We start from the raw sequence: 18,429 nt of genomic DNA, 5'->3' as shown, positions 1-18,429 counted from the left end.
GGGGAGAGAGTACCAGTCCCTCAAATGTACATGCTCCTTTTTGGCTCATGAATACTCTAGACTTGAGGCTTCACTCTCAGAGCACAGGGTTTCAAGATTTCTATCCTTTGCTCCATAAAGGGGACTTTTTGGTAAAAACAGATACTCCTTTATGGGGCAGACAAGCTCTTCATTCACCCTTATTTAATCATAAAATGTGAAGATATGTTTACAGAAAGTCAGAAATGAGAGGGACTATTGAGGAAAGTCAAGTGGCCCAGTGTTTTGAAAATATAATTTGGATGTCCTTGGGTGTGACATCCATGGTCCAGCTCCATGCCCCTAAGGGCCCATTGTTTCACACTTGGCTTCCCAGGTTGAGGCCACCTGCCAGGCTCTGATGGCAACGGATCGATATACCTCCTCACTCAGACCAGCCCCCTCATTGTAGAGTCAGGAATACCAGGATCTACTCAACCAGGTCTCCGAACACCAGGCCAGGGTTGTTCAATTTTGAAAACTTCAGCCTCCTGGCCTCAGCACTGCAAGTATTATAAATTGGAAACTTATGATAAAACATTATTTGAGCTTTGGATTTTAGTAGGGAGACTGAACTTACATGAGATAACATGATTGGGAGGAAAAGAGGGAGAAGCAGGGAGGAGCGCGGAGATGAGCATGCCCCAGACACACTTGACATCAGAGCTTAGCTGCAGAAATGGACCACAATGGCTTAATTGCCTGAGCCCAGAGCAATTAAAGCATAAATCTTACTTGGCTGTATGGGAACATGGGCCACAATCTTCAACCCCGTGGTGGTCCACTAAGGGATGGGATGGAAATGGAAGGAGGACCCACTCTATGTGAACTTCTCCCTCTCCAGATTCATTTCTTTGTGAGTACAAACGTAGAGACTTTTGGCCAGGTGCAGTGGCTCACACCAAAGTGTAATCCCAGCACTTTGGGAGACCGAGGCAGGCGGATCACCTGAGGTCAGGAGTTTGAGATCAGCCTGGCCAACATGGTGAAACATCGTCTCTGCTAAAAATACAAAAATTAGCCAGGCCTGGTGGCGGGTGCCTGTAATCCCAGCTACTTAGGAGGCTGAGGCAGGAGAATCACTTGAACCCAGGAGGCAGAGGTTGCAGTCAGCTGAGATCATGCCATTGAACTCCAGTCTAGCCACAACAAGAGCGAAACTCCATCAAACAAACAAACAAACAAACAAACAAACAAACAGACTTTTGAAAGAGTTAAAGCAGAAACTCAGGTTCATCCCAAATACCACCTCGACTGGGAAGCCTTCCCTGACCATCTCAGATGATGCTGGCAATTCTTGCCCCAAGTTCCAGGCACCTTATAAATTTCCATATTACTTACAGCAATTATAGTATTGTAATTGTTTCTTTGGCATGGCCAGTCATCCCTCTCCCCACTCTAGTCCCCATTCATGAAGGCTGCAGCTATGTTTTTTCATGTTTAATGTTTATATTCTTTGCCTCTGCCTTGGTGCTTGGTATAGTAAGTGCTCAATAATATTTGTTGAATGAGTAAGTCATGTGTAAGCCACACTTAGTCACTCATAACTTACTATGTACTGTTCCTCCCTTAATGAACTGATGGTTACCCTGAAGGAAGCTTTGAAAGGAGTGGCATGGCCTAGAAGGTAGAGATCAGAAAAAGAGAAATCATTTAAAACTAGGAGCAGACTGGCTGGGCGCAGTGGCTCACGCCTGTAATCCCAGCACTTTGGGAGGCCTCGCATCACGAGGTCAGGAGATCAAGACCATCCTGGCTAATACAGTGAAACCCCGTCTCTACTAAACATACAAAAAAATTAGCTGGGCATGGTGGCGGGCGCCTATAGTCCCAGCTATTTGGGAAGCTGAGGCAGGAGAATGGCGTGAACCCGGGAGGCAGAGCTTACAGTGAGTCAAGATCACGCCACTGCACCCCAGCCGGGGCGACAGAGCGAGACTCCATCTCAAACAAACAAACAAACAAGCAAAAATCCTAGAAGCAGACCTGAGAGCGTCCTGGCCAAGGGAGGGCAGCAGAAGTGAGCACATTGCTATGAGCCTGGGGTTGAGGGACCTTGATCTTGGGCACACTCCTAGACACTCTCGCGATCTCTTGCACGAGATTAATATTTGCCAAGAGTATTTCATGCTGTTTGTAACATATTCTAGGGAGGAGAACTGGTGGCTGTGGTTAGAGGAGCAAATGCCCCACTGCTGCAGAAAACCATCCTAGACCAGCTGGAGGCCGAAAAGAAAGTGCTGGCTGAAGGCAGAGAACGGAAAGTGGTAACTGAAGGTCACTTCTATAAGCAGCTAACTCACAAGTGCGCTAGTAGGGCGAGATCAGCAGTCCCCATCCCCCTTACCCGACTGTCCTGGAGCTGTTGGTGGACAGCTTCATAAAAGTTTCACCTGGATCTGTTCCTCAAGCACTGTGCCCTGGTGATATGTGTGCATTTTGAAACCTTCTTATAAAAGCCATCTCTTTCATCCAGAGCACTTTATTTTATCAATTTCCCTTTCATCTCCCACTTCAACTCTTAACAATGAATTCAGAAATGAAAATCAAGTTACAGAATGGAGTGATGGGTAGGAGAAGTCAGCTATCCTGGGCTCCTCTCAGCCTTGAGGTGAAATCTCTCCTAGTGACCCATTGGCTCATATTCCTGAAGGTTTTACTTGTGAACTCAGAGGGCTCATTTCTTTAACTTAGAAATTAAGGTCTGTCATTAACATGAGAAATAGAATCAGCATAGCTTGTGATTTTGATAAATTATTTCCATGATAACACTGCCAGTTCTTCAAATAATTGACTGCCTTTGAAAATCAACATACCATAGGTAGAGAGGTATTTCCTGGTGCTTTGAGCATCTGGCAAATGTGACTCCACACCATTCCATGTTCATTGTTCAAGTTTCCTTATTAAATTCCAAATAGCAAAGCTCCATTTTTATGGAATGGATTAGAATCAAATCATATTTTTCCCAAGAAACCTGGCCATTTTCCCTCTCGAAAGAAAACTGCAAATGCTAACATTTTCATGTGCCTCCTCCAAGGGAATATTATCTCTCTTTACTGCTTCTCTGTACTGCATAGTCAATCTCTTAGTATTTACTTACATTTCAATTCTTTGTCTTCTTATCAACTATCTCTACTTAATGCGTATGAAAAGAGGCAGACTCTAAAACCTAAGATAAGCATGGCTTTTCTTGTATTCTAATTCTGTCAGCCCTACACCAAGCACCCAGCCACCAAAAAGGGTCTTGCAAAGTTTCCAAGACTGGTAACTTTTGACATTTTTTTTCTCTGTTTTTTGGAGCTTTGCTTTTTTTAGTCTCTACAGGTTTTTGAAGGTTTTAGTGGTAATGTTAATTAGCTAACTACTTTCTTTTAATGACCAATTTATACTAGATTAAAGATGAGGCTCTTTCTGATGAAGATGAATGTGTTTCCCATGGAAAGAACAATGGTGAAGATGAGGACATGGGTGAGTGCAGAACCAATGAGCAAGGGAAAAAGGCAAAGCAGACTCAGATTTGATGTGTGTTTAAAATAGATGAGTATTCAGTTCATTGAGCAATCTGAACTCTGAGAAGATTTTTTGATGGTTCATAATTTTCTTTTAAAAATTGATATATAATAGATGTGCATATTTTCAGAGTACATGAGATAATTTGATACATACATATAATTAAATCAGGGTAATTGGGATATCCATCACCTTAAATATTTATCTTTTCTTTATGCTATGGATATCCAAATTATTTTCTTCTAGCTATTTTGACATGTACAATAGATTAATGTTAACTATAGTCACCCTACTGATCTCTTGAATACCAGGTCTGATTTCTTCTGTCTATCTGTAGATTGTACCTATTAATCAACTTCTCTTCATCCCTCTCTCTCCACTTCCTGGCCTCTGGTAATCACTAATCTACTCTCTACCTTCACGAGATCCATTTTTTTAAGTTTCCACATATGAGTAAGAACATGTGCTATTTGTTGTTCTTTGCTTGGGGGCTTATTTCACTTAACATAATGATCTCCAGTTCTATCCATGTTGCCACAAATGACAGGATTTTAATTTTTAATTAATGAATAATATTCCCTTGTGTATATACACCACATTTTCTTTATTCATCCATTGATGGGCACTTAAGTTGATTGCATATTTTGGCTATTGTGAATATTGCTGCAATAAACATGGGAGTGCAGATATCTCTTCAATATATTGATTTCCTCTTTTGCATATATACATAGTAGTGGGATTGTTGGATCATCTGGTAGTTCTATTTTTGTTTTTTCAGGAACCACCATACTATTTTCCATAGTGGCTGTGCTAATTTACATTCATACCAGCAGTATATGAACATTCCCCCTTCTCTACATCCTTGCCTCATTATTCTCTTTTTTTTGTTTTGTTTTTTTTTTTGAGACGGAGTCTCCCTCTGTCGCCCAGGCTGGAGTGCAGTGGCACGATCTTGGCTCACTACAACCTCTGCCTCCCAGGTTCAAGCGATTCTGGTGCCTCAGCCTCCCTGAGTAGCTGGGATTACAGGCACCCGCCACTACACCTGGCTAATTTTTGTATTTTTAGTAGAGACTGGGTTTCAGCACATTGGCCAGGCTGGTTTCGAACTCCTGACTTCAGGTGATCCACCTGCCTTGGCCTCCCAAAGTGCTGGGATTACTGACGTAAGCCACTGCACCCAGCCTCCTTTTTTTTTTTTATAGTCCCCATTCTAACTGGGGTGAGATGAAATCTTATTGTGATTTTATGATTTGCATTTCCCCGATGATTACCAATATTGAGCACCTTTTTCATATACCCATTGGCCATTTTTATGTCTTTTTTTTGGAGAAATGTCTACTCAGATCTTTTGCCCATTTAAAAATCAGATTATCTTTCTTTTTGCTTTTGAGTTGTTTGAGCTCCTTATATATTCTGGTTATTAATCCCTTGTTGGAGGGATAGTTTGCAAATATTTTCTCCCACTCTGTGGGTTGTCTCTTCACTTTGTTGATTGTTTCCTTTGCTTTGCAGAAGCTTCTTTCCTTGATGTGATCTCATTTATCTATTGTTGCTTTTGTTGCCTATGCTTTTGAGTTCTTACACAAATAACCTTTGCTCAGAACAATATCCTGGAACATTTCTCCAATGTTCTTCTGACAGTTTCATAGTATCAGGTCTTAGAATTGTGCCTTTAATCTATTTTGATTTTGTGTTTGTATATGGTGAGAAATAGGGGTGTAGTTTCATTCTTCTGCATATGGTTATTCAGTTTAACCACCACCATTTATTGAAGAGAATGTCCTTTCACCATTGTATGTTCTTGGCACCTTTGTTGAAAATGAGCTGGCTATAAATGTGTGGATTTACATCTGGGTTCGCTATTCTATGTGTCTGTTTTTATGCTAGTATTTTGCTGTTTTGATCACTATAGCTTTGTAGTATAATTTGAAGTCAGGTCGTGTGATGCCTCCAGGTTTGTTATTTTTGCTCAGTATGGTTTTGGTTATTTGGGGTCTTCTGTGGTTCCATATACATTTTAGGATTATATTTTCTATTTCTGTGAAGAATGTTACTGGTATTTCAATAGGTATTGCACTGAATCTGTAAATTGCCTTGGGCACTATTAACATTTTAACAATATTAATTCTTCCAATCCATCAGCATGGCCTGGAATATCATTCCATTTGTGTGTGTGTGTGTGTCCTCTTCAATTTCTTTCATCAGTGTATCATAGTTTTCCTTGTAGAGAGCTTTTGCATCTTTGGTTAAATCCAATTCTACATATTTTATATTCTTTGTAGCTATTGTAAATGGGATTGCTTTCTTGGTTTCTTTTTCAGATTGTCTGCTGTTGGTATATACATATGCTACTGGTTTTTGTATGTTGCTTTTGTATCCTGCAACTTTACTGATTTCATTTATCAGTTCTAACAGTTTTTTGGTGGGGTCTTTGAATTAACATGGTAAAAGCAGCCATCCTTGTCTTATTCGAGATCTTTGAGGGAAGGCTTTGAAATTTTCCCCATTCACTATGATGTTTGCTGTGGGTTATACATGGATTTTATTGTTTTGAGGTGTGTTCCTTCTATTCCCAGTGTTTTGAAGGTTTTTTATCATAAAGGGAATTCAAATTTTATTGAATGGTTTTTCAGCATCTATTGGAATTATTATACAGTTTTTGTTCTTGGTTCTGTTAATGATTTGATGAACCACATATATTGCTTTACATATGATGAACCCTTTTTACATCCCTGGGATGAATCCCACATAGTGAATGATCTTTTTGATGTGTTGTTGAAGTTGGTTTGTTAGTATTTTGTTTAGGACTTTTGGATTTATGTCCATCAAGAATATTGGCCTAGTTTTCTCATTTTGTTGTGTCCTTGTCTGGTTTTGCTATCAGGGCAATTCTGGCCTCACAGAATGAGTTTGGAAGTTTTCCCTCCTCTTCAAATTTTTTGAAGAGTTTGAGTAGAATTGGTATCAGTTATTCTTTAAATTTTTGGTAGAATTTAGAATTGAAGCCATCAGGTCCTGAGATTTTCTTTGGCAGAAGACTTTTTATTACAGTTGTGATCTTGTTGTTACTGGTTTGTTGAGGTTTTCTATTTCTTCATGGTTCAATCTTGGTAGATTGCATGTATCCAGGAATTTATCTATTTCTTCTAGGTTTTCAGATTTGTTGGTGTGTAGTTGTTCATAACAGTGTCTAATGATTCTTTATATTTCTGTAGTTTGCAGTTGTTATGTCTCCATTTTCTTTCTGATTTTATTTATTTGGGTCATGTCTTTTTCTTAGTCTAGCTAAAGGTTCATTGATTTTATCTTATCAAAAAATCAACTTTTTGCTTCATTGACCTTCTGTATTTTTTAGGCTCAATTTCATTTATTTCTGCTCTGATCTTTATTGTTTGCTTCCTAGTACTAATTGGGGGTTTGGTTTGTTATTGCTTTTTTAGTGCATTTGGGTGCATCATTAGGTTATTTGAAATCTTCCTATGTTTTTTGATGTAAGCATTTATTGCTACAACCTTCCCCTTTACTGTATTACTCTTTTTACTGTATCCCATAGATTTTGGATGTATATTTCCATTTTCATTTGTTTCAAGAAATTAAAAATTGTCCTTTATAATTTTTTATCTGATGCATTTGTTGTTCATGATTATGTTGTTTAATTTTCATGTGTTTGTGTAGTTTCTGAGGTTCCTCTTGTTATTGATTTCTAATTTTATTTTATTGTGGTCAGAAAAGATATATACGATTTCTGCTTTTTTGAATTTGTTGTGACTAGCTTTGTGGCTTATAATTTGCTCTATTCTGGAGAATATTCCACATGCTGATGAAAATAATGTCTTTTCTGTAGCACTTGGGTGAAATATTCTGTAAATATCAGTTAGGTCTGTTTGGTCTAGCGTGCAGTTTGACTATGATGTTTGTCTTCTGTCTGAATGATCTGTCCATTACTAACAGTAGGGTGTTGAAGTCTCTGTGTATTGCAGTATTGTATTACTGTATTGCAGTCTATCTTTCCCTTTAGATCTATTAATGTTTGTTTTATATACTTGGATGTTCTGGTGTTGGGTAGATATTTATAATTGTTACTCTTGATGAATTGACCCCTTTATCATTACATAGTGACCTTCTCTGATCTAAGTATAGTTTATCTTGCTCTCTTTTCATTTCCACTTGCAATGAATATCTTTTTCCATGCCTTCACTTTCCGTCTATGTGTCTTTATAGGTAAAGTGGGTTTCTTGTAGGCAGCATATAGTTGGGTCTTGGTTTTTTTTTTTTTTTCTTTGAAATGGAGTTTCACTCTTGTCGCCCAAGCTAGCACAGTCTTGGCTCACCGCAACCTCTGCCTCCCAGGTTCAAGAGATTCTCCTGCCTCAGCCTCCCAGTTAGCTGGGATTACAGGCATGGACCACCACGCCTGACTAATTTTGTATTTTTAGTAGAGACAGGGTTTCTCCATGTTGGTCAGGCTGGTTTCGAACTCCTGACCTCAGGTGATCCACCTGCCTCAGCCTCCCAAAGGGCTGGGATTACAGGCATGAGTCACCACACCTGGCTCTTTTTTTTTTTTTTTTTTTTTTTTTTTTTTTTTTTTTTTTGAGACAGTCTAGCTCTGTCACCCAAGCTGGAGTGCAGTGGCATGATCTTGGCTCACTCTGACTCTGTCACCCAGGCTGGAGTGCGATGGTGCGATTTCAGCTCACTGCAACCTCCGCCTCCTGGGCTCAGGTGATTCTCATGCCTCAGCCTCCTGGGTAACTGGGATTACAGGCATGTACCACCATGCCCAGCTAGTAATTTTTGTAGTTTTAGTAGAGATGGGGTTTCACTATGTTGGCCAGGTTGGTTTTGAACTCCTAGCCTAGAGTGATCCACCTGCCTTGGCCTCCCAAAATGCTGGGATTATAGGCGTGAGCCACTGTGCCTGGCCAACAGTGGGTTTTATACCTCAAATGTCTTCTTTTTGCATATTAGTATTTTTTTCTTTCAGATTAAAGATTTCCTTAGGCTTTCCTTCTTCTTCTTCTTTTTTTTCTTCTCTTTTTCTTTTTTCTTTTTTGAGATGGAGTTGCACTCTGTCACCCAGGCTGGAGTGCAGTGGCATGATGTTGGCTCACTGCAACCTCTGCCTCCTGGGTTCAAGTGATTCTCCTGCTGCCTCGGCCTCCTCAGTAGCTGGGTTTACAGACACGCTTTTTTTTTTTTTTTTTAGTAGAGACAGGGCTGGTACCTTGGCTCAAACTAATGAGTGGGGCAATCTGGCTTCTCTCAGGAGAACTTGAATGGAGACAGAGACTATTGAAATTGCAATCTGGTAGTATGTGCTGGAGCTGAGAAGTCATGGAACATCATGCAGACTCAGGGCCTGGAGGAGCCACTTTTAGCCACACCTGGCTTTTTTTTTTTTTTTTTTTGTATTTTTAGTAGAGACAGGGTTTTGCCCTGTTGGTCAGGCTGGCCTTGAACCCCTGACATCAGGTGATCTGCCCACCTGGGCCTCCCAAGGTGCTGGGCCATTGTGCTTGGCCCACCTTCATATTTGAGGGATAGTTTTGCTGGGTATGGTATTCTTGGATGACCGTTTTTTTTTTTTCTTTCAGTATTTTGGAAATGTCATTCCACTGCCTCCTGGCCTATATAGTTTCTATTGAGAAGCCTGTTGCTAGATAAATTGGAATGATTCTGGGAAGCTTAACCATAAAATATTTTGTCTCCAGTCACTGGACTTCAAACATACTGTGTTAAATCTCTCTTCTGATCTTTAACAGCATTTTGGGCCCATTACACAGCGTTTTGATTATGTTCAAATATAACAGGTGTGACTTTCATGGCAATTACCAGGCATCAAAAAAAGCTGCATGTAATAAAATGGAGGGAAGCAACACCAATAACTGAAAGCAATGATGCTGGTATTTCCTTAGTCCTTATTTGAACTTTTTAAAAAAGCTCAAGCCTCTTTTTTCACCTCTTTCTTAAACATTAGAAAACCTTTCTTTCCCAGAGCCCTACAACCTCTTTCCTATCTTCCCCAAATATTAACTTGCAGACTTTACACTCCTGGGTATCACAGTACTTCCTGAACCTTTCATAAGAGAAAACTTGGCCTGACAGAATGAAGAAAAGCTAAGAGTTAGGAAGGCTATTGCTGGGATGGTGTCTCTTGGTGGTAACCGAGACACAAGGGAAAACCAGAATTAGGCTCAGGAACTGTGTTGATAAGAGGAGGAAGATTTTTTAAATTATTGCTTGAAATAGAAAGGCTGTTTTTACATGTGTGGAGAATAAGAATTGTTTGAATTGGATTCTAACAAGGGAGAAGGCACAGTTTAGGACAGCAAGAAAACTTCAAGGGTGAAGAGAAAATCAGTGATTGTGATTCTGCAGGAGACATCTGTTACTCCCCTATTGTATTATCGCCTCTTTCTTCCCTCCTCCGTGATTTCCTCCCAAATCAAGTCTCTCCCACCTAGAAAACCACCTAAGATACTGCCCTTGCCCTTAGTCTTCCTCTTATTCACAGCCAAGCTTCCTTTGTCCATACTCTAGGCCACCTTCACTTTCCATTCGTGCCCCGACCTATTGCAATCTGGCCTCTGTGCTCACTACTCCCTGAAATGGTGCTCATTGGTGGCACCAACAGGTAGTTTCCAGTGCATATCTTATGGGATTTTTCTGCAGAATGAGATGATGTTCACAGTATCTTCCCTCTCAAAACCTTCTCTTCCGGTTTCTGAGATGTCATGACTTTTCTTGTTTTCCTTCTATGTCTCTGGCCTCTCCTCAGTTTCTCCTTCATTGGCTTCTTTTCTTGTGCTGTCCTTTTAACCTGGAATGCCCCAGGCCCCTGTTTTGGTCTCTTCTCTTCTTCCTCTACCTTTAGGTGATCTCATTAATCAATTTATAATGGAATGTATTGTAAAAGTCTCTTAAAATCTAACTATTCATGATATATTAGAAATAGTAATCTCAGAAAGAAATAATAGATTTGTTACTTGAAATGATTTATACTTTTTGCAATACATGTTTTTGAGATTTTTCAGACTAGAAAGCCCTCTTTAAATGTAGATATTGTCTTGTTTCATTTCAACACAACCAATGTAAAAGCTGAGAAACAAAATAGGTGATAGGAGAATGATGATTCTGTGTAGAGTGTAGATAACTCACCAAAGACAAGTTTATATAAGCAGGAGGACAATGGAGGTGGGCTCATGGACTAGACACAGACCTCCCTATAGCTCCTGTGGGCCTCAGCAGTGGACTCTGATCTTGTGGCACCTCCTTCATTGTCATAGCTAATTGGACTGGTGGATGCTCATTCAAGGGCAGTCAATCAGCAGACTGGCCAGTGAGCTAGGGCTGGTACCTTGGCTCAGACTAATGAGTGGGGCAATCTGGCTTATCTCAGGAGAACTTGAACGGAGACAGACTACTGAAACTGCAATCTGGTAGTATGTGCTGGAGCTGAGAAGTCACGGAACATTACGCAGACTCAGGGCCTGGAGGAGCCATTTTTAGCTACATAGCAGGAAAGGGAAAAAGCAGCAGAGGCACAGGAGCCAGTAGAGTGAAAGGAGAGCATGTGGCAGACAGCAGGTAGAGGCTGGGTGGGAATCATGAGAGGGTGACAGGAAGAGATGAGGGCAGCCAGGTCTGTGTTGCCCATGCTCTAGGCCCCCTCTCACTTTCTCCTATACCTCTTCTTACCACTCCCCAGGCCAACTCAATTCAGTTGTTTCTGGATTTCTGGTCCCAAGCAGTCTTTCAGCAATCCCTTCCCCCATGTTCCTCCTCTGCCACCTGCCCTGTCAGAGACAGGTTCATTAAGCCAGTCTCTCAGTCTCTGTTCCTTGCAGCAAGATGGAGGTTGAGGTCTGGAGTCAGACTGGTACATCCACCAGAGTCCAGGTTTGCAGGGGCAAAACTAAGGCCAGGGGAGGGAACCCTGAGAGCCCAAGCCTGTGCCTACCACTTGGTGCAATGGAGCCTTGTGTAGCATTGTTTTTTTGTGGATGGACTCCCGAGAGCCTCAAACATCAGCATCTGACAGCACCATTTTTGGCTTAGTTTCATCAGAGAGGATCTGTACCTTGGCCATCATTAAACCAGACGCAGTGGCCCACGGAAAGACCGATGAGATTATCATGAAGGTAAGAGAGACAACACTTACGTGCACCACTGTCCTTGTGTCCTCTCTTGTGGATAAACAGGGATGGGGCACCAGGCAGTGATATCTTAGTGCAGGAAGACGACTTCTAAGGGATTGTAGCTCAAACTCCATTCAAGCAAATGAAAATGTTAAATCTGATTGGGACAGATAATGTGAGGATCAGTGTCTCCACAGCCTTTAATGTTGCCTGTCTTTATTTTTTTACCTTGCAACTAAATTAATTAATCAATGTGAATTTGAGCTTGATTTACCCTTTCAGAATATTTATATATATTCTACAGATTCAGGAAGCTGGGTTTGAAATTCTAACAAATGAAGAGAGAACCATGACAGAGGCAGAAATGCGACTTTTCTACCAACACAGAGCTGGAGAGGTCAGCTCATCTACTTCCACAAGTTCAACACGCTGTCGTTTCTCTTCCTCCAACATTATGCTTGTAGATTGATATTAGTTTGTGACAGAAGAAATTATGAAGAACCAAAATAGGAACGGCAAGTGGGTCATGAATTTGTTCTCAGAATGACAATAGGCTGTGTCAGGTAAAGTTTTTTGGTTGCAAAGAAAAGGTTTTGACTCTAAGAAATGAATTAAGGAATTTATTAGAAGGATAACCCATAGTTGAAGGGAGAGTTTAATGAGAAGGACTTGGAGACAAAAGGAAGCGAGGGATCTCAGAAGCAAAGCCTCGAGCATATGACTTTAGATACTGCCATTGGATAACTCAGATCTAACCACCTTCCATTTGCTTCTGCTGATGACCCACCTGCTTGGGAGTCTTCTTGGCTTAGCTTGGGCCATAGCCCTTCCTCTCATGTCAGGGGTGTGTGTGTGTGTGTGTGTGTGTGTGTGTGTGTGTGTGTGTTGGGGAATAGGCATCATGATTGTCAGTCAAATTTGGACCAAATTAAATGGAGAAGAGCTGTTCCCCGAAGGAAAACCAGAGTACTGTTACTTGAGGAGGAAGGGTTGTGAGGCATTGCATGAAAAAAAAAAAGAAGTACCAACTATATTTCACCCCTTGGTTATCCAGCATCATATGATTTCCATAGATATGGTCTTTTAAATGTCTCTGCCTAACTTATATAATCATCTCATATTTATTCCCAAATGAGTCAACTTAAAACTCTTGTCATTCTGAGTGCTCTGAGTGTGGCTGGTCATCACTACCACCCATGCCTGACATCCTCCACAGCAGGCAGAGGTGGCCAGGCAGAGACAGGGTGCAGTGGCTGAGTGGCCACGGGCATGCTGGCTGGTAGCCAGGCTGCTCACTAACTCTCTCTCATCCCGTGGGTGAGATGGGCTTGCTGATCCTCTGCAGGCCCTAGCAGCTCCTGCCCTGGGTCACTGTTTTCCCTCCCTGTGCCTAGGAGGCATTTGAGAAGCTGGTACATCACATGTGCAGTGGACCGAGCCACCTCCTGATCCTTACTAGGACTGAGGGCTTCGAAGACGTGGTCACTAGCTGGCGAACCGTCATGGGCCCCTGTGACCCCATTGTGGCCAGGAGGGAGCAACCTGAAAGGTGACGTCACCAGCTGTGGTCCTTTCATCCATCTTAAAACCTGCATCCCAGGAAGCTGAGTCCCACTCAAAGTGTTCAGCCTAGAATCGTGGGTAACACAGAGGACTCTCTGATGGCCAGGAGCCTCTCTCTTATATATTTGGGGAGACCCTGACATCTTCCCCCTCTGGTCCAGTCCCCAGCCTTTACTGAGTGCCTCCTGTGAGGTGCCTCCTCTCCTGCTCTGTCCTCTTCTGAAGGCTGCTTCTGGATTCATTCCTCAGTCGCTGTTTTCTCTTTGCAGCCAGAGGATTCCAGAGGGTACTCCCAGGAAAATACAGATTCTAGGGCCCCATTCAAGCCTATCAGAGACTCTGGGCCAGGGCCTGAGAATCTGCACTGTAGTCTCAATGCCATCCAAACCTACTCCCCATCAGGGTGTCCTGAGGCCCTCAGGAGTCTGAGTACCCTGTTTTGCACATTGCACTGGGCTTCCTTGGCCTGCTCCTTGGACATGGGAATATTTAGCCTGGCGCCAGCAATCCAAATCCACTGTACCTTGGCCTTTGAAGCTGACAGGTCCAGACAACAGGAAAGAAATTAGAGAGGCCAAGGAACTGCAGTTGTACTTTGTAGCTGTAGGGGACCAGGAACATTTATATATGAGGCAGGCTGGGCTAGTGAAAGACAGCTCAAGATTCAGATCTTAGGTCACTGTAAGTCTCTTCTTAGCCTGAGTTCTCTCAACTGTAAAATGGGGATATAAGCATCCATCACGAGTGTGTATACATGCATGTATATACCTCGCCGAGAGTAGTGCTTGACACACAGGAAATCATAGCAATATTACTGTCTTACGAAGCTATTGCAAGGATAACTATGCAAAACTTTATCAAGCACTTGGTATGGTGCTAGCCTTTGGCAGTAATATCGACAAAATGGCAGCTCCTGCGCTTACACCATTAATCAGGCATCTTTAAAATGGGGGTAACAGCACTCTGTCTCATAGAGCTGTGGCGAAAATGCAATGGGATCGTGTAAGTACCCAACTATGTGCCCAGCACACTGCCATGACCAAATAAATGCCAGCTACTATTATCATTGCTGCTGTTCTTGGTATTTCCTGCAGAGAAATCAATTTCACAGGAATGCAGGGTGCTGATTGGTAGCCAGTGATCATGTTGCCAGAAAGCAAAACATTTCTTTTCAAATGAAACAATTGTTTCTTTTACATTTTGCCAATGTTCCCAGTCTCCGAGCTCAGTACGGCACAGAAATGCCCTTTAATGCCGTCCACGGAAGCCGGGACAGAGAAGATGCTGACAGAGAACTGGCATTGCTCTTCCCCAGTTTGAAATTTTCAGACAAAGATACAGAAGCCCCTCAGGGTAAGTCATCAAGGCAGATTTGATCTTTATTAAATCATAGATACAAGGAATTTGTGACTATGTGCTTGAGTGTGTGGGGGATTGATAATTTTTGGTAACTAAGTCTTCAAACTAATACAGTCCTGTTCTGAAAATACAGGTCATTATATAACTTGAGTATCAATACTAAACTCTTTTGTGTCCTCATAGAGTAACAGTGTTGCTTTTTAATACCTCATTAAATTTTTTGCTGCTTATTCTGGAGTCATATTTTTGTGCAAAAAGTACTTTATTTGCATTTCCCTGTGGAAACCATTGGGAAAATTTCATTAACTTTCTGGAAGCCTACCTCAAAAGTCAGAGGCCAGACGTACTCCACACACTCCATGTTAAGCCCCTAAGGGCTCACTGAGAAATGCAGCTATACAGAAGGGGCTTCAACCTGGAGCCTGCTGTGACCTCATCTCCCTCAGCCCCACATTTCAATGCATGACCATTGTTTAGGACCTTCCCTTCATGGGAAGCATTCAGACAGCCTCTGGGAAAGGCATGGGAGGTGGCATCGCCACCTCCAAATCTGGGTGAGAGCCCCAAGGGGCCCGGAGCCCATGTGACTAAGTCTACCCTATAACCAGTGAAACTGCTGCATTACATGTCTCTGGTTTGAGCACGAAATGAGTGGACGGGGCTGGGAGATGATTACCTTGGGAAAACCCAAAGGATGTGAGGGTTGGATTCTTGGGAGAAGGCCACATTCACATCTGAAATGGAAATAATCAATGTGTGTCTAAATGTTTGGGTTTTAATTGATATATTTGCCTAAATGTTTGATATGCTCATGGTCTCAAGATCTGAAATGCAGCCAAGTCAAAATAGGTGGACTTGTCACTGCCCTGTGAAGCAGAATTATTCCCACTGCCAGCTGAGGAACAAGCTGAGCAAGCCAGAGGTTGGGGAGCCAGGAAATCTTGGGAAGTGTGGCTCTGTGTGGATCAGAGACCCACTGACACACTCCAGGCCAGCTTTCCTCTGGGACCTGCCCTCAGAGAGTCCATGATGCATTTCCTTATGTGTCCAGGGTTGTGGGGCACCTTCAAGCTTTTGGGAATGGGGGGTGGTGATTGGAAGCAAAGAGCTATAACTCAGAGCCAAGTCTGGGGCAGGTGGCTGGGAAGTTCTCACTGGGCTGTTGGGCGTGCTGGAAGATCATGAGACTGACTTTTTGGCCTCAGGTGATGAGAAAAGGGGTTACCTGCAGACCACATCCTGGGAATAAGTGCACAGCCTCCTTTGGACACTGAAGCAGCCTGGCTGGGGTGCTGTTCTGCCCATTTATTCCGATGTGTCACACTTTCTCAGCTTTGGGGAGAAGCATATGCCTCCATTGTACTTAGCCCTATTCCTGCTAAAAAAACGCAGGAGTCAAGGTGACAGACAATCCCGGGTTTGAATTCTGGCTCCACTATTCCCCAGCTGAAGAGCCTCCAAAAGGTTACTTACCTTTTCTGGGCCTCAGTTTCCTCATCTGTTAAATGGAGATAATGATAGACTTGTCATAACCACAAGTAACTTCATAATAAAAATCATCATCATAGAGCTGTTGTGAAGATGAAAGACAGGATGTAAAGCTCTTGGTCTGGCATATGACATGAATTAAATGCTCAATGTTATCCATTCTGTTTAATTCCTGGTCCTTAACACGTATCAGGACTTCTTTGCTGGCCCTCCCGCTCTGGCCTTTAACTTCCCATTTCTTTGTGGATGGTGGGTGGGACAGAAGGTCTGGGACAGGGCTGTTTCAGGAGTCCTACCCAACATCTGTCATCCCACAGGCGGTGAGGCTGAAGCAACAGAGGGGCCCACTGAGGCGCTTTGCTTTCCCGAGGATGTGGATTGAGATGGCTGTGCTGCTCTTCCGGGGCACGTGACCATGGGTCTACTGCACAAAACGGACCTCCAGAATCGGAACTTACTCTTTTGAGTACCAATACTTTTTGGTTTAGCTGTCTTTTGTAGACAATGGAAATAATACGGCTGGGCGCAGTGGCTCACGCCTGTAATTCCAGCACTTTAGGAGGCCGAGGCAGGTGGATCACTTAAGGTCAGGAGTTCGACACCAGCCTGCCCTACATGGTGAAACCCTGTCCCTACTAAAAATACAAAAAAATTAGCCGGGCGTGGTGGCGTGCGCCTGTAATCCCAGCTACTTGGGTGGCTTAGGCATGAGAATTGCTTTAACCCGGGAGGTGAAGGTTGCAGTGAGCTGAGATCATGCCACTGCACTCCAGCCTGGGTGACAGAGTGAGACTCCGTTTCAATAAAAAAAAAAAAAAAAGTAAAGAGAATAGTATATACTTTTCTGCCTTATTAAACAGTATGTAGAACACAGTTTTTTTTTTCTGTCTTTGGGATTTTACAAAATAATTGAACATCAGTTATTATATCCTGTTGTGAGATATAGTGTTATCTCAGAAGATACTGGGTTATATGAGATGGTGTTTCCCCAACAATAAATCTACCTTATGAATTAAACAATTTTAGAACTTAATTTGGTAACCATGAGCTTGAAAACAGTGCAAGATTGGCTATGACACTTTCAGGCACCCTGATGCCGAGGCAGGTATAAATAGGCTCCAAATGCTTCCTCATGCTGCCTGCCCAAGTCACACCAACAGTCATTTAATGCTGCCAGATTTTCCCATCTGCAGTTCTCCATTACCAAGGCATGTTCATAAAGCAATGCTTAGACATTAAATTTGGAAACACGGTTCATCTAATTTTCTTGACGCATCCCTCCCCCATTTCTCTGGTTTCTGATTCTGGGTGACACCTAAATTTAAAAGCTGAGAGCTCCTAGTGGGGCAGGTTGCCTTCAGCTCTCACTGAATTGCCTGGCTTAGCCATCACTCTGCAGTTCTCCCCTTGAGGGACACAGGATTTCAGTAAAAAGTAGCTATTATGACCACTTGGAAATTATTGGCACACAATGCCACCCCCTCTAACCACTTTATTTGTAAATTTGCCAGGTGCAGGCATACTTTTTCCTGAGGAGAAGGCCATGTTTTTCTATACTAGGAAGCAAATGGCAGCGTCTTCCTCCTTGCTGGTTTTGTCCATGACTTGAAGTTCTTTAAATGGGCAGTTAGCTCCCAGAGGACGTCTTCGTGGGTGCATCACACTTTGTCAGCCTAGCACAAGACAGTCTGTGCTAGGCCCTGAGCTGGCTCTGGGGATACATGGATAAATCAGTCCCCAGAGTTGGGAACCAAGGCTGGTGACCTTCAATAGGCCCTACTGTTTAAGGCCACTGTGTTTGCCAGGACCTTGTGTCACCCCTGGATGGAAACACACATGTCCACAGTGCTCATCGGAACCTGTACAGGATCTCAATGTGCATGACAAAGCCCTCACTGACAGAATCTGTCAGGAAGCTGGATGCACTATTCCAGATCCCCAGACTCACAGCCCACCATGGGGCTGTGCTCTTCCCTTTGGGAGTGGGTTCAAGAGCGGGGCCCATATGGTCTGTGCCCACTTCAGAAGTGGCAAATGACTTGGAGAAGCCCTATGCCTGGGCTTCCACACCACAGGTATGTGTGGCTCTGAATGAGCTACTTCGAGGGGGTGCACCCAGCTGACAGCCATCTGATCTCCCCAGAATCTGGGAAGCCAAGGATCTTCCAACACTGGTGAGATGAGAGATGGAGCCACCAGGGCCTCCCAAAGCAGGGGAGAGAGGGGAAAATGAGATTGGGGAACTGAGCCTGTAGGCGGAGAGTGTTCTTGTGTCAGTGATGGATGAAGTAGCTGGGCAGGGCAGTGGGAAAGCAAGTGGGGCACTAGGTGATGGGGCTGGAGTGTA

General features: G+C 42.9%; 1 protein-coding gene across 7 annotated transcripts in view; it reads left to right on the top strand.

Annotated features, from left to right (window-relative positions):
• NME9 (NME/NM23 family member 9) overlaps nt 1-18,429 on the top strand; it is a 72,049-nt gene that overhangs the window by 12,095 nt on the left and 41,525 nt on the right. For 4 of the 7 annotated variants that reach the window (XM_030934511.1, XM_030934535.1, XM_030934521.1 and 1 more), the window contains 6 exons: nt 3,411-3,486; nt 11,593-11,675; nt 11,977-12,069; nt 13,067-13,221; nt 14,452-14,588; nt 16,400-17,099. In XM_030934511.1, the coding sequence (XP_030790371.1) occupies nt 3,411-3,486; nt 11,593-11,675; nt 11,977-12,069; nt 13,067-13,221; nt 14,452-14,588; nt 16,400-16,464 (609 nt within the window). In that variant the 3' untranslated portion in view covers nt 16,465-17,099. Of the gene's footprint in view, nt 1-2,168; nt 2,286-3,410; nt 3,487-11,592; nt 11,676-11,976; nt 12,070-13,066; nt 13,222-14,451; nt 14,589-16,399; nt 17,100-18,429 lie in introns of those variants that run through there. The other 3 variants (XM_030934527.1, XM_030934531.1, XM_010363299.2) reach the window with 2 other exon arrangements.

This window comes from Rhinopithecus roxellana, chromosome 1 (genome assembly GCF_007565055.1).
Source record: "Rhinopithecus roxellana isolate Shanxi Qingling chromosome 1, ASM756505v1, whole genome shotgun sequence".
Taxonomy (NCBI): domain Eukaryota; kingdom Metazoa; phylum Chordata; class Mammalia; order Primates; family Cercopithecidae; genus Rhinopithecus; species Rhinopithecus roxellana.
The sequence above is the reverse complement of the archived record's forward strand: the minus strand, read 5'-3'. Positions and strand labels throughout refer to the sequence as shown.